This window comes from Amphiura filiformis, chromosome 19 (genome assembly GCF_039555335.1).
Source record: "Amphiura filiformis chromosome 19, Afil_fr2py, whole genome shotgun sequence".
Taxonomy (NCBI): domain Eukaryota; kingdom Metazoa; phylum Echinodermata; class Ophiuroidea; order Amphilepidida; family Amphiuridae; genus Amphiura; species Amphiura filiformis.
Window position 1 is genome coordinate 52,377,502 of NC_092646.1, and position 27,241 is coordinate 52,404,742.

Consider the following 27,241-nt stretch of genomic DNA (forward strand, 5'->3'; position numbering starts at 1 on the left):
TGTTCTTTGCAAAAAAAAATTTTTGTCTTAATATGGGCATTTTGATTCCAGATGCGACATATGTGTAAGAGATTAATGTTTACGTATTTTGTAGCATTTCTGAAACGGACGCTGGAAGTATATCACTGCATGTCCCGTCATTAGTTTTGCACCTTCAGATCTATAAAACGTACTCTCTAAATTCCAGGGACTTATTAGAAGGACAAAACCTTGAAAAGACTTAAAATTCAAATCTAATGGATTTAAATTTTACTCTAATAAAGATTTGAATTTTAAGTCTCTGAGAGGTTTTGTCATTCTAACAAGTCTCTTAGACTTATTTTTAAATCTTAGGAATTTAGAGAGTATAAAAAGTTAGGTTTAAGTAACAGGAAACTTCTTTCCTGACAACCCCATGTCAGTGACGCCTAGAGAAGTTGTTCCCTTTTTTTATGAAGGCACCAGCGGAGATGTGTTTTGCGACACCCGAAAGGCGGAATGTGGTGGAAGTACCCCCAGTGTGATGTGATGTAAAGTAAGGGGAAGGGTCTATAGGTAGATCAGTTTAGTCCTGGCAAGTTAGAATTTTAGAATTTACAACAAAACGTCAAGTGGGCTATATGTAGGCTATATGCGGAACAAGTTATGTTATGGCACGACACAAGCGTCATTTATCTTAGACGTGCAGTTTTAACAACAACAGTGAGCTCTACGTGTCAATGGTGAGTATTATGACGCTTGTGTCGTGCCATACATTGCAACAAATATGATAATTTACAGTCCATTTTATATTTAAATAAAACTTTTGGTACATGCATATGACCCATCTAATATAATACCGTAAAGATTAGCCTAATGGCGCTATGGGCTCCCTTGACATTTATAACTGGCATTTTATGCACAAATTAAAAGTGCCCTCCTGTAAAAATACCACCAGCAAAATTAATAAGGGCACGGAAACGTAATTCTTGTTGGCAGGAGCTCTCGATTTGTATATGACAGAAATATAACCAATGGCAACACATGTGCGCCATTAGGCGAATCTTTACGAATACGATGATGAACCTTTCATAGTTCTGGTCGTTTGTTTAAATAGACTAGTCGTTACCTCCAGTCGTTATTTAGCCATCCCAGTGTATACGTGCTACTGGCGTTATAATCACGTTTCCCTAATATAGTTTGAGGTCCCTTAGTCCTATCACTATAACTGTAGAAAATCTTAAACCCGGCGTAGTCCATCTGTTTTATAAGACTATACCAGAACCTCGCAATGTCTGCATTGGTGCCTTGGACTTCAAAACCACCCCAATGGATGTGAATTTTCAATATCAGCTGTCGGATTTTTTGGAGAGTTTTGTCTGCGATGAGACTTTCTAGGATCTTCCATTCTGTGCCTTGTAAGTCTGCTTGTAAGATGTCGATCTGTAGAAGGGTAGAAAACAAAACAAAAACTGATGAAACTAATGAACTTTAACCCCCTGAGTACTACCTGCCGATCTAACATTGCCTATGATTGGTCAATTACATGATATTTTCACTTTAATCACCAATCAGAATGGAGCTTTGCAAATAATTCACCTCAATTTTTTTGCGTGGTGAAATTATTCTAACAATGTTGCTGATTGGTCCAATTGATAATGAAAACTTCTTTTTGGCCAATCGACAGGTATGACAAATAATGACAATCATTCAGTGATATTTCGCATCTATTATATCGATCAAATAACTAGGCCATACCTCGCCCTATACACGCTTCAATGTTCAATGTTAGACAAAATATTCTTCACTTTAGATTAGATACTGATTACCGTACGAAGCAAAATACCTCCCTGACCAGAGTATTATACTACTACACATAGTAAATTGCACGGGGATATGAAAATAGGTTACATGAATCAAAGCCCTAGGACATAATGCGAAGTGATTATCCGTCATAAAACTCGTGAACGGTAAAATCATGACATTTTTGTATTGACTAAAGAAACCGCATATTTAGCACCAAACCTAAATGTGAGATATAATTAACGCTAATTAATTTAATTTAATTAAGCTGTCAATTCGTTATTTCAAATTAATAGCAAAAGTAATCTCCATGAAGTGCTTTATTACTTACCTTATCATGACCCAACTCTGCCATGATGCCCGATAATTTCTTTGGTATCCAAGGTGATGAACTAGGACCTCTGACCGTAGCTGCCCTCCAGTCTAATGAATATTCATGAGGGAAGATACTTTTATCTGGAAAGGCATCCACTTTATTTTTTGAAGTGGGATTGAATACATGTACCTCGCATCCTTGTCGGGCTATGTCAACGTCGAATGAACTACCGGGGATCGCTGGTCTGTAGGAAAGAGAATAGAGAAGAATTATTATATCAGGTTATGAGATTTGAGACTTTCATTAAAGCCATATTATAACATTTTCAAACAAAATAGATTAGCATTTCTTTGCCATAAAATGTTAGCTTTTACTGTCAGATATATCCCTTTTATTTTTGAGCCGAACAACTACGGCAAAGCAAAGAAAATTGGAATTTACTACCAGCGCACATGTCGCCAATACGTACCACTCCTTCGGTCATGTTGTGGTGCGACCCTTTGTTGTGTATATCATCGTCCCGCACGCCGTGTACGTACTGTGTGTTATGAACATCGTGTATGCGTTTGACTAATAATTCCATCGTAATAATAAAGCGCCGAATCCGGCGTTTTATTCAAAATCTAGGATTTTGACAAAACTACAGCATCTAGAGTCTTGATTTTTGCAGGGTATATTGGTTTAATAAAGTACAATTTAATCGTGTAAAAAAAGGAATTTTAAACATTCAGCAAATGGGCAAATGTTATAATATGGCTTTAATCATGTTAATAGACCACACTTCGAGGTAATCAATAGACAGAGTAATATAAGTAAACGAAGTGAGCAACAAGCATTAGTATTTGAAGCTTGACAAGACTGAAAACGGCAAATCATTGACAATTTCGATCTCATAATTGGATCAAATAGGCGTAATATTATATTACTTTGTTTAAAAAATAAAATGTTTGTGACCGCGGTGAAAAAATGTGTCGCTCATTTTCGCTCATTTCATGCCAATTTAGGCTAGGATCATTTGGGCTTGAAGATTTTGGGGGGGGGGGGGTGAATATGAATTTTTTACTTGACCCACGGGAGGTTAAGTTTTAATCCGATCATTTGAGGCTGAGCGCATACGAGGGGGTCCCTAAGCTCTATATGATACCGGTTTATCCATGGGCCTAAATATATTATATTTAGGACGGACGGAAGGAGCAGGGCCGAATTTACCTTTTGGGGGGCCCTGGGACAGGCCAAAATTTGGAGGGCCCCAAACGCACCATGAGGAAGGCATGTGCACTCAAGTGGCCAAGTTTTGATTTTGATATAAGATCGACGGTGTCGTCGGGAGCATTACAATTTAGGGGAGACAAGCATAGATTTTTATCAGGACATTTTGCGCGTGAATCGCCCGAAAAAAAATTCAATTTTAGCCCAAATTGAAGTTGAATTTTGCAATTTTGTACCCTATTATTGACCCAAACATGGTGTTTTTCGGCTAAAATGGAAGATGCACAGAGCAATTTGGTGGGCTCCAAAAATTTGGGGGCCCTGGGCCCGGGCTCATCTGGCCCAATGGTAAATCCGGCCCTGGGAACGAGATATTCTTATTGTGTCCGAATCTTCACTTTTTCAATGATGATTTGCAAACAGAAAATTATATAAACATGTTGAAATCCAAATTTACCCAAATGAGTACACGACACAACCTCCTCCGTCTCCATTCTTGGAATCGTAGCACGCCCTCAACGGCCACTCTTCACTATTACTAGCTCGACCAATGTCACGAATATCATTGCACAATGTCTAAAATAAAGAAACAAAGGAAAATAAGTAATAGGAAAACGGTATTAAATATAATTCTACAAATATTAAAAACTTCATGATGCAGTCATGTCTACAGTAGAATTCATCTCGACCTTTGCAGGACTTAAACCCCATTAAAAGCTATTAAACCAAGATAATACTCATTGAAACAGCTCAACTGATTAAATCGGATCTCTGGTTGTGCACATGTGTCTGTTTTATATGTGCGATATCGCTATGAGGTGCTATAATACAGCTTCAGTTGGGTAACTGATTATAAAGGAAACGCAAGGAAACAATGGTATGTGGACCTTTGTTCACGAAATGAGACAATGGCCTGCTTTTTGTTAACCAGCATTCTTGAAAATGAGCAACATAATGATTGTTGACTTAAGGGAGGTGAAATGAGCGTGAACCTGGTTTGGATGCAGAGGGAGTGTGCCTGTAACAGACACAGCCACCAGAAAAGGACCAGCTCAGATCTCGCGCCAAATAAGTTTGCAGTCCAGAAATTTCATTTTTTCTCAGCCTTGCAAAAAATAGGCAGAGGTGGGAATCGAACCCGGGACCTGTGTGTTGTAAAACCTACTGCGTTACCACTGAACCAACTGACAATTCGCTATGAGAAGTTTGATATTAATCCTTGATATTGCTGAATAGAATAAATCAATACTGATAGGTCTATTTATCTAATATACGATGGTATTCAAATTGGCCTATAAACTATGAATATAATGTGAAATGACAATCAATCGATCAATCAATCAAGTTGTCAAGTTACCAACAATCAATAATAAACCGACGTAGGCCTATCATGGAATATTACTAACTAGGTCTACTAACTAATATACCAAATAAATAAAATCAATAAATAAGTCAGTAAATAAATAAATAGGCATAGGCCTAAATAAATAAATAAATACATAATGCAGAATGCAGTTAGTATTTTAGTTGCAAAATTCAAACATTCTATTCACACATTCTATTATAATTTTCTGCTATACACGCAAAGGACCTGTACCTTTAATATGTCCGCGCCTAATCAATAATGAGTCTTTCACCATGCTCACACACCATGTTAAACTATTGTATCCCTGTATAGTATTACTGACCAAGTCCTAAGAACTCAATGAAATGGATGCTATAACGTACCCAATCAAGCGAACATATCAAGGTCATATCAGGGCGTTATACAAAGAATGGTCAAAGGTCAACGTTTCCAAAGAAGTATAGTAATAGATGTAGACACAAGCTTTCGTGCGGGAAACATAAACACATAGTCGTCAGTCGTGTGGTTTTTATGAGATTTGATACGGCGCTGAAGTCTATGGCTGTCCCAAAATCAGTACCAGACCCGGTTACCAGACGGCAATGTGTGTGTTGTTACAAGGAATACAAACTCATTTTACTAATAAGTGAACCACATAGAGGAATACAACATCTATCGTGAGCCAATCTGCATTCTGTTGCCTGCAAAAGCCGACGATCAGGTAAAAATTCTAAAAGCAGTGTGACTAGATATTTGCGTTAATTTCAAGATACGTGTAAAACGCATTGAAAACACCAAATTGCAGTTATAAAATATATAATATTAGTAAATCAACCAATCGAATGTTAACGTAGGTATGTGGAAAAGAACTGCAATAACAATAACAAACTATGTGCCCAAAGAGTTGTCTTTGGCATGTCGCTTTTTTGAAATATCACCAAAAATATCAAATTTTGGAAAAACGCCCCAAAATTTAAAACAAACAAGAACCTTCCAAAATAAATATATATTAGCACTCGGCGGCCCAGTCACTACCTGCCGCTGTGATTTGAAGTAACTCATTGCTTCCCCTCTCCAGATACCGGTACTTGAAGGTCGCTCATACCCCAGCCCTTAACACGGTTTGGAAATAATTTCTTCATATTTTTGGTGTTATCTGTCGTTTACATATCCTTCCGAAAACACAAAAGTGCGACTATTTCCAAACACCTAAATTAGCTAAAAATTTAGGACATATCTACTATATTTCATAGAATAGTTTAAATGTAGCTTGTACCGTTTTTTTTGTGGCATCCTTCAGAACGGAGCGGTCCGTTACCAATATAGCTCAATATGTTCGGTCAAATCTCCATTCAATTAACACGGGGAGTTGGCTAGCTATGAGCTAGCTATGCTTTGCCCTCACTCATATTCTACGAAAGTGCGACTATTTCTGAACATCTAACCTAGCTGTAATTTTAGGTCATGTTAGAGAAATATATTTGCTAGAAGTTTGGAGAATAGTTTAAATATTGGCCGGTTGTTTTTCACACAGTGATGTTAACTAGGCAAATGCAATATTCTTCTAACATACACTATTTGTAAAGGTCGCGCGTCAATGGTGAGAGCACTGTGTATTGTGTATAGGAAAACGGACAGTAACTGCAGTATGTGATGTTGAAAACTCAAGGTTTGTGATCAGTGCCATGACATTGTCAAAATAATATAATGTTCTGAAGTTTGGTCTCTCACCAGTCAAAATCTCACTGAGGGGGGAAATAAATTGAAAACGTTATCTTGTCAAGTTTTCGTTTTGGATGGCACTTGGTGTAGAAACATCATTTTTCGGCAGTCTTCATGTCTATTTAAATCTGAACTGTCGGGCTATTTTATAGCCTATGTTTCTAGTCCGCTCGAATTGTTTGTCAGGAAACAAAGTAACACACTTTACAGTGATTATTTTATGTAATAAAACATAATTAGAAACGAAACGAAACAAAATATTACAATATATTAATTATAGAGAAGGATATGAATGAGCGACCAAAAGGGAACACGAAAAGGTGCCTAACTTTACTGTACAATCATTTAATACTTCGGTGCCTCAATCTAATTGAGGATGATCGGCCCGACCGGTGACGTTGAAAATGGAGGACCAGACGATGGTGGACTACATTATTCACTGTGGCAACAGCCAATATCGTAAACAAAACAGACAATATGACGGCAACACTGCCTGGACATTGGACGCCCCGTGCTGAGTTGTGTTTTTAGCTCTATTGGCCCCGTTACAGAAAAAAAATGCACAAAATATATTTCTCAGCGAATGTATAAATTTTCACATAAAAATAAATATTTTTGGATTCAAAATAAATGTGAAGAAAAAAAAACTATAGCCGGGAGTGAGCGGGACTCGATCTCGGGACCCTATGCACCGCAGGCGAGACCCGTTACCATAGACCTTTTTCCCTCTTTCCCATCATGCACTATTCCAGGGGGGTATGAGTGTCGCAAAATACATCATCTCCCCGGGGGAGTACAGAGTTATGTTCATCACATTCTGGAATACGGACATTTCGACTGGTGCCTTCATCACAAAAAAGGAATCCCCGATAATGATGATAATGGCGCCACCGTCACTAATACCTTTCGGGGCAAAAACAACATTTCTATGCCTTATGGACATGGTGTATTCACCCAAAAAGTTTCCTGTTATTGAAACCTAACTTTGCATACATTTTATAGACCTAATGGTGAACAACTGATGACGGGACACGCAGTGATATTTTACCGGCATCCGTTTCACTTTTTTTTCGGAGTTGAAAATAAAACGAACACAAAATCTCTTACACAGATGTTCTGCATCGCTCCGTAACTGCATCACTCGTGTATTCAATTATTGCATAATTAGTAACATCGATGGCCTTTACGATAATCCGCATATATGGAATCAGTATGCCCATATTAAGACAAAATAATTGCAAAGGCCTGGCAAAGACCATCGGATGCACACGATCTATGAGGTTGATGAACTACGTCATACCCCCCTGGAATAGTGCATTGTGGGATAGAGGGAAAAAGGTCTAGGGTGGTGCGTTTAAATGTACACTAGCAATTAAACCTTTTGGTAAACAAAGTAATAACATGGTTTTACACCATTGGAAACCTTCTAAATGTTATTGTCAAATGTTTGTATGCTTACATTTATACATTTGCTTAGGAACTGGCACCTCCAATGGTTTTCAATAACTTTTTGGCATCTATTTTTCCATCCTCTCTCGCCTTCCAGCAAATTTGGGAGAATTGTATGCTTTTCCGCTTCCGCTTCCGGTCCTTTGGTTTTGGATGAAATCTCCTGGCCCAAGCCTTACAGACAAAACTACGGCTGCGATTCATTATCTTAGCCACTTCTGTCAAGCTATTGCCATCACTGTGAAGCTTAACAACACGATCCAGTTCAGCATCGGAGGCAGAGTTCCCTCTCTTTCCTCCCATCATGTGACTTTGTTTACGTTCTGTCCCTTTAAATTTAAGGCCGGAAGGAGCTTTTTCCTCACCAATCACAAAAACAGCGAAAAAATTATGAAAATCCGTTCAGAATTAGTCGAGTTCGGTATGGAATGAAAGCTTAAGTCTTCAAGATGCAGAAAATAACTTTCTGTGTTTAGTCAAGCCGTAGGCCAAATACCAGAGGGCGACAAAGCAATTTCCAGCTAGTGTACATTTAAACGCACCACCCTATATAAGACCAAGCGAACCGCGATACACAATGGGGGAAATTTTAGGTATATATCATAAACATACCGTGCGTTATTCATACAAAACATTCAAAAAACAGTACTTACAATGAGGTTCACTGGCGAACCTCAACGGATTTAGACTGATAAAATAGTGCTTAATAACATACGTACAGTTTTGGAATAATTTGAGACATTTTTTGTGTTTACGTGTAAAACCAATGACAACGTCAAAATTCAGCCAATCTTGGCCGGCCCCCCCCCCCCTGTGGAGGACCGTTAATTTAGAGGTTATAGCGCCCTCATAAAATGTATTTAGTTCGTTGGCATCTTGCATACTCTGTTGAATTAAAAATTGATCAACGCGACGCGTCATTTTCAAGTATTTCCCCACGACTTTTATTTAAAAATAATAATATATTAATTTCACTGCAGATTTTGATATGTTATTCTTCTTCTTTCATTCCGCAAAATCGTAAGAATCTTGAAATTTTCAGAATCCCTACAATGCCGACCAACAAAGGTGTGGCCAGGATTTATTTTGGGACGGGTGTTGAAAGTGGACCTTTTTCCAAAGTTTTGGACCTTTTTTGACCGAAAAAGCATAACAAACCTGGGGTGTTTTTTTTTCACCCCGCAAGTGCTTGCAAAGCCTTTGTGGCCTTTGGGGGGGGGGTGGGGTGCGCCCCTGTGACTGGTATTATCCTAATAGTATGCGACCAAGATTTTACAAAAATCAGGTCGGTCGGATATTAGGCAACGCAACAATTTTTTGTCTTGCCCATTTTAATTTAAAATCCCCCTTATTAGGCTATTACTCCACGTTAAACCACCAAAAACGACCATTTCGGCGTAAAATGGACAGAAACCTCTCCTATTATTCAGCATTTTGAGTAAAGAATAACAAAAATTAAAACTTGATTGAAATCGTACATTATGGCTTTAAAACCGTGTTAGGACATCAATGGCCTATATTTACCTAGCTGGGGGGTTTACACCCCCCAGCTAGGTACTGTAATGCTATCCGATTCTTTCTTCTTCTGTCAAAAAATTTCAAAATGCTTCTCTTCCTACATGTTACACCCTACAATTACGTAACTTGCACATATGTACCGGCTATATCCAGTGCCCATAGGGTGCAAACAGAATTGGGGTCAAAAGTCATTAAGGGGCATTTCCGGTATTTAACCAAATACTTCCAAAATGCTTCTTCTGCCACATATTACATAGCACAATGACGTCACTTACACATGTGCATCGGCTTTACCCAGTGCCCATACCTTGCACACAGAATTGGGGTCAAAGGTCATTAAGGGGTAAAATCTTACAATTGCATTATCTGGACATCTGTAAGGAGTATGGGGCTCAAACTCGATACAATAAATCTCATGACCAGGGGAACATTTTGCGGGGGTCAGGTCAAAGGTCATGCAGAGGTCAAATTTTAGAAACGCATTTCCTGGACATCTGTAAGCGGTACGGGGCTCAAACTTGGTGACAACAAACTTAATGATCAGGGGAACATGTTGGAACACTTTGCAGGGTCAGGTCAAAGGTTATCTGGGGTCAAATCTTTATAACTTCATTTTCTGGATATCTGCAAGGGGTATGGGGCTCAAACTCAGTGACAACAAATCTCATGACCAGGGGAACATTTTGCAGGTGTCAGGTCAAAGGTCATATAGAGGTCAAATTTTCTAAATGCATTTTCTGGACATCTGTTAGGGGTACGGGGCTCAAACTCACGACAACAAACTTACTGACCTGGGGAACATTTTGGAACACTGTGCAAGGGTCATGTCAAAGGTCATCTGGGGTCAAATCGTAGAATTTCATTTTCTGGATATCTGTAAGAGGTACGGGGCTCAAACATGGTGACAACAAACCTCAAGACCAGGGGAACATTATGGTATATCATGCATAGGTCAGGTCAAAGGTCATCTGGGGTCAAATCTTAGAATTTAATTTTTTGGACATCTGTTAGGAGTACGGGACTCAAACTCGGTGAAAACAAACCCCATAACCAGGGGAGCATTTTTGGAACATTTTGTAGGGGTCAGATACCTCCACAACACCAACATGCCCCAGCTAGGTTTGTGGTCTATGACCACCATTTGCCACTAGTTTGATTTGTGGTGCACGTATTTGTACCATCTCCGCAAATAAATAGACAATGTCTATATTCAGCCCCTTGTGAAGTTAATAAATCAGACAGCTTTGTCCCACTGGAACTATCATTTACAGGACGAAATCCTCTGTGACGTCCGCGGTTTGGGAAATAAATGGGACACTTTCACGTAAAAAATACCTTGCTTAAAATGAGATCATTACAAATCTTATGTCCTACAAAATACGGGAAATGGTGTAGCTTCCAAGTTGTTGTTTTTCAAATAATGTGCGTTTCCATGATTGGGACATAATAATGCGCTAGTTGAAGTCATAAATGTACGCTTTCCGTCAAATTTTAATTTAGTTATTCTTCATCCAAAATCATAATTTTGAACTTCATAATTAGCAGTAGGCCTAACTGCATGTCAGGAAGATTTGTTGTCCATTTTAAGCCGAAATAATGAAATGAATAAAAGAACCCCCACCCCAATGATGCAAATACATAATGTTCTAGAGTTTGATAACTCTCCTCCAGTCAAACCCGGACCCCCCCCCCACCCAACTTAACACAAAAGTTGGTAACCATGACAGTTTACAAAAAATTTCAAAGACCCCTTTGCAATGATTTTTCATCAAATTTACCCCCCTCCCTTTTTTCATGCAAATTCGAGGACAAAATTTGGCCAAAAACAACCCATTTTTTGTGGTTTTCAATAAGGGGCTGTGCAATAATCATGTAGGCCTATACCCCCGGGGTGGTGAATTCACAAAATGGTCTGCCAAAAATCGCTTGGCCGTGCCAAAAATCTTTGCTCCCCCCTTTGACGTGTCAAAAACCTGTGCCCCCTAGTTGACCTTTTTTTTTTTTGATGTGCCAAACATCTTTGCCCCCCCCTCCTTACATATGCAAGAATTTAGGGCCCCGAAATTAAAACATTGTCTTATATTATAACATAATGCATATTTGAACGTGTTCCTACACCTTTTTAGAGCGTAATATAGAAACGGTGCCCCAAATATCTGTACCAAAAATCGCTTGCCGCCGCCCCCCCCCTTTCGACCTGCCGGAAATCGCTTGACTCCTCCTTTCGACCTGCCAAAAATGCTTAACCACCCCGGGGGTACACATATTTTATTGCATCACCCCTAGAACTAGAATTTCAAACACCCCTCAATCACTAAAGATTGACATAGGCCTACAATTAGTACCCCTTTTATCAAAATTTCGCGGACAGTGCGAATTAAATGCCCCTCCCCCTATTTTGCTGATTTCACGGTGAAATTTCGCGGTCCTCGCTACTGGCATACAAATTGTTCGCGATATTTGGTAACACAGTGACATGGTTACCAACTTCTGTGTTGAGTTGAGTTGGTGGCCGGGTCAAAATCTCAATGAGGGAGAAATAAATTGAAAACGTTCTAGTTCTAGATGTAGCTCCGAAATTATGAGGGCCTCGTCAAAAATTTCTTTTTGGATGGCACTTTAGTCATTAGTGCAGAAACATCATTTTCTGTGAGCTTCACATGTTCATGTCTATTTAAATGTGAAACTGTCGGGCTTATTTTATAGCCTATGTTTCGAGTCCGCTCGAGTTTGTCAGGAAACAAACACACTTTCCTCCACTGATTATTTTTATGTCATTAACACAATTAAAAACGAAACGAAACAAAATATTACAATATTATGTTGATTATAGAGAAGGATATGAATGAGCGGCCCTGATGGGAACATGAAAAGGTCACGTAAAATACTGTAGGCTTACACTCATTTAATACTTCGGTGCCTCAATCTAATTGAGGATGATCGGCCCGACCGGAGGACCGTTAATTCAGAGGTTATAGCGCCCTCATAAAATGTATTTAGTTCGCTGGCATCTTGCATACTCTGTTGAATTTAAAATTGATCAACGCGACGCGTCATTTTTAAGTATTTCCCCATGACTTTTATATAAAAATAATAATTTATTTATTTCACTGCAGATTTTGATATGTTATTCTTCTTCTTTCATTCCACAAAATCGTAAGAATCTTGAAATTTCAGAATCCCTACAATTATGCCGACCGACAAAGGTGTGGCCAGGATTTATTTTGGGACGGATGTTGAAAAAGTGGACATTTTTCCCCCAAAGTGGACCTTTTTTGACTAAAAAAGCATAACAAACCTGTTTTTTTTTTTCACCCGCAAGTGCTTGCAAAGCCTTTGTGGCCTTTGGCGATTGGGGGTGCGCCCCTGTGACTGGTATTATCCTAATAGTATGCGACCAAGATTTTACAAAAATCAGGTCGGTCGGATATTAGGCAACACAACAATTTTTTGTCTTGCCCATTTTAATTTAAAATCCCCCTTATTAGGCTATTACTCCACGTTAAACCACCAAAAACGACCATTTCGGCGTAAAATGGACAGAAACCTCTCCTATTATTCAGCATTTTGAGTAAAGAATAACAAAAATTAAAACTTGATTGAAATCGTACATTACCGTGTTAGGACATCAATGGCCTATATTTTGATTTGTGGTGCACGTACCATCTCCGCAAATAAATAGACAATGTAGCCTATATTCAGCCCTTGTTAATAAATCAGACAGCTTTGTCCCACTGGAACAATCATTTACAGGACGAAATTCTCTGTGACGTCCGCGGTTTGGGAAATAAATGGGACATTTTCACGTAAAAAATACCTTGCTTAAAATTAGATCATTACAAATCGTATGTCCTACAAAATACGGGAAATGGTGTAGCTTCCAAGTTGTTGTTTTTCAAATAATGTGCGTTTCCATGATTGGGACATAATAATGCGCTAGTTGAAGTCATAAATGTACGCTTTCCGTCAAATTTTAATTTAGTTATTCTTCACCCAAAATCATAATTTTGAACTTCATAATTAGCAGTAGCTGCATGTCATAGAAGATTTGTTGTCCATTTTAAGCCGAAATAATGAAATGAATAAAAGCCCCCCCCCCCCCTTGAACATGCGGCAGAACTTTTTTTACCACCTTGGGCGGCGATTTTTTTTCACCGCTTTTTTTTTTCAAATTTAATGTAGGGCCTATACCTTTATACAGAGTTGGATGTTGGTTGGGGAAGTTATTTTTTTTACTCATCAGTGATGCGATTTTTTTTGTCACTTGTGGGCGAAGTTTTTTTTTTTTTTCAAAAACTCCCATGCCCCCCCCTGGAAATCAAATTTTACTGCGCCCCTAAATGACAAATCGTTTTTGGATAAGGCAATAGACAAGGTTAAAAATAAATCATATTCGACCTGAGTATAAACTTTAGTCTCAGCAGCCTACCGACACAACCTGAGATAAACCGCTAGTGATAAATTGGATAATAATAGCGATACTAAAAGTAAATTGTAGATGAAATAAAGGTGTCAGGTGAGGTGATGTGTCATATATTTATTTGGAAGCTATGCAGACAACAACTGTTCGTGTTGTCCTTGTTTTAAGGTCAACCTCTTGGGCAAGTACGAGACAGAGAATATAGATCTTAAACTTCACCCAATGCATTGCTTCCATTTCAATTTTCTGTAGGCCTTCTTGCTATTTATATTTAACATTTGGTCGATAGTGACAAAAAAAAGTCCCACAAAAAGTATCTCAATGAACAGAGCACAGTCCAAAAATATGTTTATTTCTTGGTTAATATCTGTGTTTGATACAAAATTTCCTTCCCAAAATGTCATCAAAATTTATATTTTTTTGGTTGAAAAATTTGAAGAAAATTAATGAAAAAAAACGGGGTCATTCGGTGAGAATTTTCAAATTGGTCTCATATTCTTGAAAAGAGGGGTCTTTTGGTGACAGAAAACTAAAAAAAAGAGGGTCATTTGGTGAGAGGGAGTTTAGTAAAACAAAAAAGTGGGTCATTGGGTGAGCGGGAGTTGAAAGATGGGGGTCAATGTGGCCGATTTTTAGTGAGTGTCCGCCCCCCTGTCATTTGATGAAATGAGGTGATGTATCATGCTGCAAAGGATTCTGGGAAGGGTAAGTTATCTTCTCGATCAGAGATACTGGGACCTCAAACATGATCATCTATACCAGTACACAGTTCTTTAACACCAATATTCTTGCACACTCTTTGAATGAACGTTGCATGTCTTAGCCCGGGTACCTTAGGCCTGGTCCCATGAAGACCCAAGTGTGTCTCCGCATGGACCAGCCAAACCGTTTGTAAACAAGAACATTTATATTAATATAGGTCTATACTTTTATTTAGCCTACTGCAATGTCTGTTCCTGTATTTATTTCCCGGGATTTATTTTTTGATATATTTCATTAAGTTTGGGTATTCCAAGGCCAAGATCTCCCTTTTAAAGGGATTTTTATTAACAAATCTATATGACCTTATCAGGTCACATGTTGTCTATATCTTCAGTATGATCTCATTTTCAATTAGAAACTTGGAAATTGACACATTTGTCATAATTTGTCTGATCCCATTCCTGATTGAATTTATAGAAAGCAATAATAGCAAATCAGAACAATTATGAATTTGATCATAATAATAATGCAAATGACAGCTGCAACCGCTGTGTCCTTGTAAGGTCACGTAAAGAAACAAGATCAATTTGAAGTAGGCCTAGCCTATTTGAAGGTCTATTTTATGATGCAGGACTTAATACCAGAGGCGCAATGTTTGATTTCCAGGGAGCATGGGAGTTTCTTTGAAAAAAAACATGTTGCCCACTGATAAGAAAAAACAATTTCGACGCCTTCGGTTATAAAGGTGCAACAAAAAAAAAGAAGAAGAATCGCCAGATCCAAACTCCCCCCCCCCGAAAATTAAATCGTGCTTCCCTTAAGGCCCATTCTCAGCGAATTGGGCCATGGGGGGGGGGGGGTAGAGGTAAAAAAAATTAGGATTACCTGAAATCGCGAACTTTTTTCACGAAAAATTTATCTTTATGGTCGCATGTCATGAATTGGTCATCTTTTGTGTAACATAATGTTAAATGATAAAAATATCACCAATTTTGATTCACTTCAATACAACTTTTAATGGATACATTTTAGACCATTAAAAGTATATATTTCTGAAAAGCTTATATTACAAGGATGCCAAATCAACAAAGTGTAACATCATAATACAGGGTGGGTAAGAAATATACAGGGTGGAACATCAACAAAATTAGCATCTTTATTGTCATGGTAAACCCCATATTTTCTTTTTATGAAAGCTATGTAGCTCAAAATAAATATGGATTCAGAAAGACATTACATGGGCCCTTCAAACAAATTAGGAAGAAAGAGTTTGGTATCCCTTGCGTTAAACATACAGGGTGGTCAAAAATTGTAAAATAATTTTACAATTTGTATGACATTATCAATCAAAACTTTTTTCCTCCATGTCTGGCACTAAAACTAATAGCAAAATTGAATTCCTCATCAAATTTCCTTAAAAATATGTGTACTTTTAAATAAGCAGGGTGACTCAGGCAAGAGATAGGCCATTTAGAAATGTCGGAGCATTATGTGCATACTTTGTACAGTAACATATAGGGAAAATTGTCTTAATTAGCAATTAATTAGGCAATTAATTAATTACATCTTTTGTTTCAGTTGATCTACTATGAGGTAGATTTACAATCCAGGATGATATATGTGTAATTTGTGGTCCATGCTAGTTGTACTTTTTAAGATACAAAGGTTTGAAGTTTGCCATATTTTCACAATTTTGTGTACAACCCTATGGGGCTCACCCGCCCCGGCTCACCCGCCCCGGCTCCTCCATTGACACATGTTACATATTGAAGTATAACTCTCAAAGTAATTGTCCAATTGACTTGGGGATTTTTGTATTTGACAAAGAACATAATTATCTACAAAATGACACCAAACTATCTAAAATAGGTATCATACTTTTAGAATAAATCATACTTGAAGTGGGAAGAAAGCATTTTCATGTTACGGCTCCTCCATTTTTGGGTGACCTATTTGTGACATGCGACCTTATCCTAAAATTGGAAGCAGAGAGATCAATATCGTTTTTATTTTACAACACGTATTTTATTTTACGTGTATCTATCACCATTTCATTGGTTGATGCAGTCATACATTGGTATATGCGTGCGTATAAGCAGGCCCGTACGCAGGGGGGGTGCGCGGGGGGTGCGACCGCACCTCCCCAAATTTGCAAATGTATACCAAAAGTCCCAAAATTTCAGAATTTGCGAGCGTAGCGATCAAAAAAATCATGTTTTTTACGCTTTTTTGGTCAAAAAAGGTCCAAATTTGAGGAAGAAAGTCCACTTTTCACAAATTCGCCCCCAAAAAAAAAAAAAAGTCCACTTTTTCAAAATCAGCACCCCCCAAAAAAATCCTGCGTACGGGCCTGGGCCTAGGCCAATTGCTGAAAATGCCCGGAGAAATTGACAGGATAATGTGAAAATCACTGACAGACCATTACCATTCGACATGGAGTGCAGCTTTAAACGTTCGCTGAAGGGAAACAACGTGGGCGCTGTGTTATTTATTGACCTTCTGAATGAACTTGACTCTATTAACCTTCACCTATTTCACAAAATACAAAAGGTTGTTGATTTGCCGATTATACATTTTGACTTTTTGCCGAATTGCAAAGAAAGTAATTGTTTCACCTGCAAACCCTGAGTCTGTGCCCGGTGGTTTGTGATTTCACTGTTTCTTTGACCTAAATTTAGTTACATTTCACTCCACAGGCACTCCTCAAAGTCTTTCACGTTTTAGTTTTCATAATCACGATTATGTTTTAATTTACCGTAAAAACTCGATAGTTAGCATAATGTGCTTACTATCGAGCGCTTTTAAAACATGCAAACATGAAGAGCCCCATCCACAAAAGTGTAAAGGGTTTTGAGTAAATCATCGATACACTAGTTATAGACGAACAAGTAAACCTACAAATGTGTGTCTCAACCCATAGCTCAGTTGGTGAAATGCCGGACTTTAAGTTGGGACCCAGCAAACACAAAAACGTTTTAAATAAGTTATATTTTGGCTTTTGGTTTAGGTAAAAACGTTTTAATAACATTAAAATGTCGTGTTATATAAAGGTCATGATAACGTTTTAAAACGTTTTGTATGAAAACACACTACAACAATATTTTTTAATGTTTTCAAAAATGTTATTTTAAACTATTTTTGCAAACATTTTTGCCAAATATTTTGTCAATACTTAAATAACATTGTGTTAAAATATTTGAACCCAGCAAACACAGAAATGTTCTTAAAATGTTTTTTTCAAAACCTTTTAATAACATTTAAATGTCGGGTTATATAAAGGTCATGAATACGTTTTTACGTTATTGCAAATATTTTGGGCAAACATTTGTCGCAAAATATTTTTTCAACCCCAAAATAACATTCTGTTTAGAATGTTTTGTATCAAGTTTTCAAGAATGTTTTTGGAATGTTATTAAAACGTTTTTATACCCTTTATATAACCCGACATTTAAACGTTTTATGTAAAACATTTTTGTTTGCTGAGCAGTAGATTATCAAAAATGTTTTTAAGGTTATGAAAACGTTTTATACTCTTAATATACCCTTTATATAACCCGACATTTAAACGTTTTCTGACAACCTTTTATAACCTTTTTGCGAATGATGTCGAAAACGTTTTGTGTTTGCTGGTAGGTACAATTTCATGTTTTCAAAAGCGCTCGATAGTAAGCACATATACTAACTATCGAGTTTTTACGGTATTGCTTCATTTTATGATTACCTGTGTAGTTGTAATACATTTTAGGAATCTCTTGGCTTCGGCATCAAAGTTGTCAGCACTGTTCGCCCAGGGTTGTAAGGGGACCCCTAAGAAGGATTTATCCATTGCACTCTGAAACAAACAAGTAAATAAAACAAACAAATAACCAAATAAATAATGATAATAAAACAATGATATACAGGAGGTGGATATATAAAAGTTGGCATTACAGAGAACAATGAGCAAGGCACGATCAAGAACAGAGATGAGGGGCAATACAATCTTTGTCATGTTCGACGATCTTCTTAGAAAACGAATTGGCAACAGTAATCGCGTTACTTAGCAACCAGCGAGCTCGTGACAACAACAACAGTGTAGAAAAGGCATAGTTACATAATTATTCATATCAAACATCTAATTACATGATCTTGAGACTTCTAAAAAACAGATGAGTAGAAAAGTGTGAAGGTGCACAAAAAAAAGGTGTAACCATACTCTGTCATCAGCGGTGTGATAGTTCATTCATTAAAATTGAATATTTATTCAATATAACTAATAACACTCAAAATATTTATACCAAAAGAAATTAATTGCAATGATTTATTACAGGACAAACACAAGACAACTTTCGAAAATAATTATCAGCTATTGTACACTCAATTGGGCTATTCCATTTAAAATCCACACCCCTGTGGAAGATTTTGGAAATATCTTCCATAGGGGGAGTATGAATTTCAAATGGAATGAACACATTAAGCAGCTCCATTTGAAACTCACCCTCCTTCAGCAATTGCTCCGGGCAATTGCTCAGTGTAAGATTCAGGTTGAATCTTTCTCAGAGGGTGTATGAAATTCAAATGGAGCTGCTTAATATGTTTAGTCCATTTGAAATTCATACTCCCCCTATGGAAGATATTTCCAAATCTTTCACAGGGGTAGTGTGGATTTTAAATGGAAAAGCCCATTTTTCTTGGCGAATGACAGTTGGCACTATGGACCACAATGGCCTCATCCCAATGGCATAGTTCAATTAAACACTCATAGTGCAAAATTTGACCTCAAGTTGCAGAGTATGAGTTTTTGTACCCAAATTTTCTAAGGTCATTCAATGAATGGACAAATGTATTGGGGTTAAAGAACTGTGCCCTGATAGATGAGCATGTTGTGGATCATAGTGTGGGTTAAATACAGGTCTTGTTTTGCACAGAGAAATACATATTTCGATACATATTTTAGGGAAAAATGCTGCAGGTTTGTCTCGCCTCGGACCATTACCTTTTATTGATTTGATAAACTCAAATTACACCCTGGAGTTGGACTCGCCGAGGTTCACAAATCGCAAAGAAATTATCGAAATAATTTCATGACTTTTGGGACAATATATTTGTCGGTATTTTTCTGACAAATAAATTTACGACAATACATAATAAAATACATTAATGTTTGGTATGAATATGTACGCACCTGCGTAACGTGTTACACAAAGGTGGAACCGCAACCAGCAGAGAAAAAGGGGTAAACATGGATATTTTAACGTTCAGCACGGTTCAGGTCAGCGAAATTACCGAGGGACCTTTAATATGCGATGACATTCGGTACATTCCCAAATCTTAATCAATGTTTTCAAATTTACAAACGCACTTTTTGCTGACGTTCGACTTCCTCAAGGTTTCGTAATATCCATGATCAGGTCGACAATGATCTATACCTTTGTTAAGAATGACTTTTAGGTGGAAAAAGACATTACTTTAGATTTGAAAATATCTAGGTGTAAATAACCTGTCAAATAATGTACACTTTACACTTAGGGCCCGTATTGTCATTCATGATTCAAGCCCATTTGTACTCGTTGTCCATAAAAACAAAACGAAGCTTTTCACAGCAAAAACCGAAGTATATGCACAGATGATTCCACGGCTCTTTTGGAGCCACCATACATGTATAACCATATTATTGGGCTTTCGAACCCAACCATTTATGTCAAAGCCATACACGGTACACACCGACATCGCTTGGTAAATAATTACATTGTACAGCAGAGATACTAAAATCAATACCCGGGATCGATACACATGTATGTGCTATGCACGATTTGATATTCAGACGGGGTAGAAAATGATGAATATCTCCCGTATTTTTTTTTATTCTAAAGAAGCCAATTTCAAGGCTTGCACTTGAATATATGTGTTGAAAGAATATGATGGTCGTTAGCTTACGTATTGAGAAAGAACCATGCGTATTGAGCTCAAAAACATACAAAAATTCTGATTTTACATGTACCGAATTATAGCGCAGCGTAGGCCACTGGTGGAGACAGTCTAAAACCAGATGACGTCATGGCGTATACCATGCTCACTGATATCTACAGAGGTCAGTCACCAGGCTATTGTCAATAGTCGGATGTCCCTCGGCCCCTTATGCGTCTCAAAAAGCAGGTCGGAACAAAATGGCCATGCGTGAATGTGGATTCAACCTACCATGGCGATTTCTGACATGAAGATATCGGGCGATGACACTAGGCGGTACAACATATCAACCACATAATTCCTCACAATATGACACCGCATGTAATATTATTTCAACAACATTGGAATGATCATACTATTATCCCCGGGTGATCATCTCATCGGAAAATGTGTCAAAGATCGCAACATCGTCAAGGGGTGGTGTCATCTCCTGCCTTGTTGTACTATATGAGCCATAATGATCTTAGTTCCAAAACAAAACATTTTTAAAACGTTTTATACATGGCCTATTATAATTTGGGGGTTTGGTAAGGCGTTTTAATAACATTAAATGCCCACCAAAACAGCATGGTATCAAAGGCATGTGGAAATTACCCGCTCCCCTCCCCTATCCCCAGTCAAAATAAGTAATCGGCGAAATGTCAAGTTGCAGGCAAAAAAAGTTTTGCATCTCCTGAAATTCGAGTGTTACTTTTTATTGAGTTTCGAGTTTCGAGATCGAGTTTTGAGTTTCGAGTTTCGAGTTCGAGTTTCAAGTTCGAGTTCGACTTTCGAGTTCGAGTTTCAAGTGCGAGTTTCGAGTTCGAGTTTCGAGTTCCGAGTTTCGAGTTCCGAGTTTCGAGTTTCGAGTTTCAAGTTCCAGTTTCGAGTTCCAGTTTCGAGTTCCAGTTTCGAGTTCCAGTTTCAAGTTCGAGTTTCGAGTTCGAGTTTCGAGTTCGAGTTTCAAGTTCGAGTTTCGCATTCGGCGCGGTGTTTTCAACCTTGACTCCGATATTGCTTGAATCATAAGCAGTTTTATTGTATAAATTCGTCATTAATTATCTGTAGCTTTTAAAAAGGAGAATTGCTGTAATTAAGGGGTCCGTCGCCCACATTTATACAGTATTTTCGTGGAGCCTGAGAGCACATCAGACACACCAAATTGAATTCTGAATACGAGGAATGTTCTTCTGAGTGATGTCAAATAATGTTGATTTTTTTAAATTCGAAACCTGTATAAATTTCAAAAATGTCATTTTTTTAATTTCTCATAAAATTTGTATTAATATATCGCGAATTTCGAAAAATCAAAATACTGTGCAAACGTCGCTATCCAAGCCCTTAAACTTTAAAGTCAAATAATAGCACACATATATTGAGTCGACCTATTTTGCACCATCTTTGCATATCTCCCAGACGTTTCAGTCCCATCACTATAGGATCCACAACATGTTCATCTATCAGGGTGCAGTTCTTTGACCCCAATACATTTGTACATTCATTGAATGACCTTTGAAAACTTGGGTAAAAAACTCATACTCTGTAACTTGAGGTCAAATTTTGCCCTATTATTGTTTCAGTGAGGTTATTGAACTATGCTATTGGGATGAGGCTACTGTGGTCCATAGTGCATGTATTTATGACATATAATGGAGCAACAAACATTGCTGTCAAGTAATATTTGTGTGCTATTTTGCTCACGTTTGACAGATACGAAATCAAACCTGAAATCAGATATACGGCTGTGACTCGGGAGATATTTATGTAGACAATTGAATTTAGAAAGTGCATACAGGGTGTATCGAAAAGATTGGTACCCAGTAGATTTTTATGTTTGTTGAAACATTTGGCTTCATGCAAACACAATATCAGATCCGTTTTGCTCACGTTTGACAGACACGAAATCAATCTTGAAATCAGATATACGGCTGTGACTCGGGAGATATTTATGTAGACAATTGAATTTAGAAAGTGCATACAGGCTGTATCGAAAAGATTGGTACCCAATTCTTTTCATTTTTATTGAAAAATCTGGCTTGTTTCAGATCCACAAAAAAGTTGCTTCAAAACATAAGTTTTAACAAAATATTTGCGAAAAAACATTTTACACTATCAGCATGTTTCAACTGTTAATGCTTTAGTGTTTCTTCATAGAAAACGTTTCAAAACCGCTTTCATGATTTTTACCAAAAACAAAAACTCGTTTAACGTTTTAAGTTTAATAAAATACATGTTTCTGTTTATTGGGATACATGTCGTTTTCATTTAGCATCATACAATTTTGCTTCTTGTATATTATAAATGTCTTGATGTATATTATTACAGTAGCTTATGTATTAAGGGAACATTATTTTGTTATAAAGGAATGAGGTTTGTAAAGTAACAGCACAGCAGGTCTTTGGATGAAGTTGACGCGTAGGTCAAACCTGAAATTCAATGTAGAAGTCTATAGTCTACAATACTATACAACACAATGTAGATTAAAGCGAACATCTATGAATAGATTAAACTAAGTTTCGAAACATAATCATGATAATATACATTAGGAAACGAATTTGGAGAAAACCTTCTGTTAACATGGTTAATAAAATACTATGCTGAGCCACCAGCCTGGGTGGTTCACGCTCCAGTAATTTCAGATGATTGAGCTCAGTAATACATCAAAGAATGTCTTCAAATTCATGAAAACAAATAGATAATCAGCTTATCGGATTAAAGGCTTAGAGGGAAGGTCTTGCTGCTCAGCGAGTGTTTGTCAGAAGGTTTTCTCCAAATTCATTCTCTAATGAGGTCATTTATAAAAGAAATGAAACAGAGAACATGAAATAGTTTTGATTGAATAATTCCCTGTATAAGCCATAATTTATTACATTTTCATACAAAATAGATTAGCATTTCTTTGCCATAAAATGTCAGATATATCCCCTTTTATTTTTGAGCCGAACAACTAAGGCAAAGCAAAGAAAATTGGAATTTACTACCAGCGCCGATGTCGCCAATAGGCTACGTATCACTCCTTCGGTCGTGTTATTATGGTACGGTCCTTTGTTGTGCATGTGTGTAGATCACCGTCCCGCGCGCCATGTACGTACTGTGTTATGAACATCGTAGGCCTATATGCGTTCGACTAATAATTTCATCGTAATTATAATAAAACGACGGTTCCTGCGTTTTATTGTTTTATTCAAAATCACGGATTTTGACCAAACAACAGCACCTAGAGTCTTGATTTTTGCAGGGTATATTGGTTTAATAAAGTACAATTATAATCGTGGATAACACGGTTCCCACATACATGCAGACTGGCAGACAAACGCGATTTCTCCACGTGATTAAATCGTATCATTCACCTTTAATATACAGAAACCAGGGGCGGGATAATTGTTGGGTTATTTTGATTCTAACTGCGAGGAATCTATATCATGTGGCTTGGGTTATTATATTGTGTGAAGTGAACTAGCAATCATGGTCATCATGTGGAGCACACCTGGTTCCAGGTTCTTTGCTATTATGAGACGAATTCTGCCTTCAGGTCCTCCCTTTTCCACTTTTTAGCAAGGAGCATTTAGTTTGTACGATCAGGGATATGAGACACCCCTGGTACGATTCACATGTTTATGGCACTCGGTCTCCTCTCTTTCAGAGAGGGATGTTTTCAATGTGTCGGGCATATATAGCTTTGGGGCTGACTCTGAGTATAGGTGTATGGGGTGTGTTTGGGGTGGGTGAGGGGTGTCAGGGGGTGTAAAGGCGAATCTGAATGAAGAATAAATAATAACGCGGGGATATAAACACAGGGGATATAGCAACGAACAGAAGGGCTTGGAAATGCAATTGGTTCAAAACATGAGCCTCTCAAATTAAATTAAAGATTTATGACTTTGAACTATTTTCTGTTGCGTGTTTTCGACATTGGACACTCAAAAAGTCTGGATTTCCAACAATCACGACTGGGCAAAAAGTCAGAAAATCAGAACTCCTCTATAGTATAAGGGTGTGTATTAAAACGCAATGGACATCATGCGACGGGAGCCAAATACGAAGAGTGTGTGGTGGGCAGTGGTATACAGAAGTACCGTGCATGCATGCCTGATGGTAAGGTTATCTTTCCAGTTTTTGGATTAACATTAATTATTATCCAAGCGGTGCAATCTGTTGCCCCACCTAAAACAATCTTTTAACCATGTTGACATCATATTTAGAAATAATTATGTTCTCCAGTATGTATAAAGAGAAAAGAAGTGTGCCATATGTTAATTTGAACATACCCACGTAGTAGGCTACTGTTAGTTATAGTATACAGAATTCCATAAACCCGTTTTAATGAGCACACCATCCGCTAAAGCCAAACTAGTGTTTATTCTTAAGTTATAAATAAAATGACACTACAAATTCTCAGACTCGTTGCCTGACAAAATAGAGCAGGGAATGCTTGGTATGAGAAGTACATTTTACCATTAAAGTGACGATGAATCATGCTGAATTGAATGAGTTTTAAAATAGCTATAACTATCACATCAATGTTATAAAACGATGTTCGTTTAAAAAAATAAAATGATATACCAGACGGCAAATTATGCTTGAATCTGACACATCAGTTATATCATCATCATCTTGTTCTTCATTTTCGTCGTTGTCATCGTCGTCATCATCATCATCATCATCATCATCATCATCATCATCATCATCATCGTCATCGTCATCGTCATCTTCATCATCATCATCATCATCTTCATCATCACCACCACCATCACCACCACCACCATCACCATCACCACCACCACCACCATCATCACCACCATCACCATCATCATCATCTTCATCATCACCACCATCACCATGATCATGATCATCATCATCATCATCATCATCTTCATCATCACCACCATCACTACCATCATCACCACCACCATCTGCATCATCTACCTCGTCGTTGTTGTTTTCTTCGGCTTCTTCTACATTATCACCATTATTTTCGTCTTTTTCTTCTTGTTTAGTTCTTCATTCATCACCATTTTTTCGTCGTCTTCTTCGCTTCTTTCACTCTGTTTTCTTCCTCATTATCTTCTTGTCGTTCAAACTTTCATCAGCGATTCTGCTATGTGAAATGATGTCGCGTTAACTCTTTTCGGGGCTCTTTAAAAATCCGTTTGTCTATATTATTTTGATTCACTTGATTTTTTTGATGTATAACGGTTGCAATTGGGTTCTAATGGGTTTTTTATGAATAGAATTTTTGAATAGAAATTCACGCAAATGGTTACTAATCAGGTTAGTAATTAACAGGGGCGAATTACCGAGAAGCAAACTTCCATATGAAGTTTTGCTGAATAAATGGCACTTCATTTATGAAGTTTAGCTGACTGAAATAGCAGAGCTATAATTAGAAAATGACTGAAACAAATCCGAATCTCGAGCCTCATTAATTCGTCATGAATATTTTATTTGTAAACTGAGTAGAAGAAACATAAATTGATGAAACTTGATCACGAAACCTTTTATTTGTGATATGGAACTGAAACAAATGACCACATTACGAATCATAAAATCATTCACCCCGGGATATATAGCACTATAATAGCAGTAATCACAGGTGATCATCATCGTGGTGATTATAATTGGGCGTGGCATGCGTGTACTTTCTAAAATATATTATGCTATCATCATGATCATCAATATCATAGGTATTTCTGTCATCTAAAACATTAACCTTTATACCATCTTCATCAAGAAAAAATAACCAGCAAGTATGAGATTCTAAAGGATCTCTGACATGTCTGACATCGCTATATACCAATATTTTTAAACAGTTGAAATCTAAAGTATTAACATGGTCAGATTTATCAATTCAGTCATATTAGAAGGTCTTATTATACTGTATGCTATTTGATATGTTTATACTTTTCAATAAACGTTTTTGGCAAAATATAATCATACAAACCACAGTGAAGTTCATGGATATTATAGTGAGACCGTAAGTAACCAAGTTTACATTTTAACATAAAATAACAAAATTAATAATACATTGTATAAATATGGCCATGCAGATTTATTCAGCAGGCCTTAAAATAAACTATATGCTGTTTGTTTATATTTGTCAATAAACGTTTGGCAAAATATTTACAAACCAAAGTAAACACTATGGACCACAATGGCCTCATCCCAATGGCATAATTCAAGAACTTAAATTAAACACGCCTAGTGCAAAATTGACCTCAAATGGCAGAGTATGAGTATTTATACTCAAATTTTCTAAGGTCATTCAATGAATGTACAAATGTATTGGGGTTAAAGAACTGTGCCCTGATAGATATAGATAAACATGTTATGGATCCTATATGTTCATGGATCAGTTCATGGATATTGAGACCGTATTAAACTACCAAGTTTTACATTTCAACTATAAATGGTAAGATTTATTCAGTAGGCCATAGCTGTATGCTGTTTGTTTATATTTTTCGATAAACGTTTGGCAAAATATTTATAAACCGAAGTGCAGTGATGTTCATCAAATATCCTGGATATTTTAGTGAGACGGTATTACTATCAAGATTATGTTTCAACACGTGAAAAATATACATGGGAACGGTGTGTGGGCCTGATCGTCACTATGTAACTAGCTGTCGTCTCCTATTTGGTTCGAACTGCAAATTGGTTAACACATGAAGCAATTTGAAAGTAGAATGCGACCCAATTTAGGTTGGAAATGCAATACAACATGTTCTACATACTAAATAAATTAGGCAAACTCCGTTTTGATGTTCTCAAATCATATGCCTAATTTTAGTTCCGCGAATTCTGTGTCTTATACAAGGCCTTGTAGTTATACAAGATACATTGCTCCCGGGACATTGCTGCTATACTGATGAGATCT

At 37.3% G+C, this 27,241-nt stretch overlaps 1 protein-coding gene across 1 annotated transcript in view; it reads right to left on the minus strand.

The window, feature by feature from the left end:
• Positions 1–350: 350 nt before the first annotated feature.
• Positions 351–27,241, minus strand: part of LOC140141460 (probable methyltransferase-like protein 24) — a 53,448-nt gene continuing 26,557 nt past the window's right edge. Inside the window, exons 2-5 of the mRNA XM_072163327.1 lie at positions 18,164–18,274; positions 3,744–3,862; positions 2,093–2,321; positions 351–1,401 (exon numbers count right to left, since the gene is read on the minus strand). Of these exons, the coding sequence (XP_072019428.1) occupies positions 1,084–1,401; positions 2,093–2,321; positions 3,744–3,862; positions 18,164–18,274 (777 nt within the window). The 3' untranslated portion in view covers positions 351–1,083. The remainder of the gene's footprint in view (positions 1,402–2,092; positions 2,322–3,743; positions 3,863–18,163; positions 18,275–27,241) is intronic.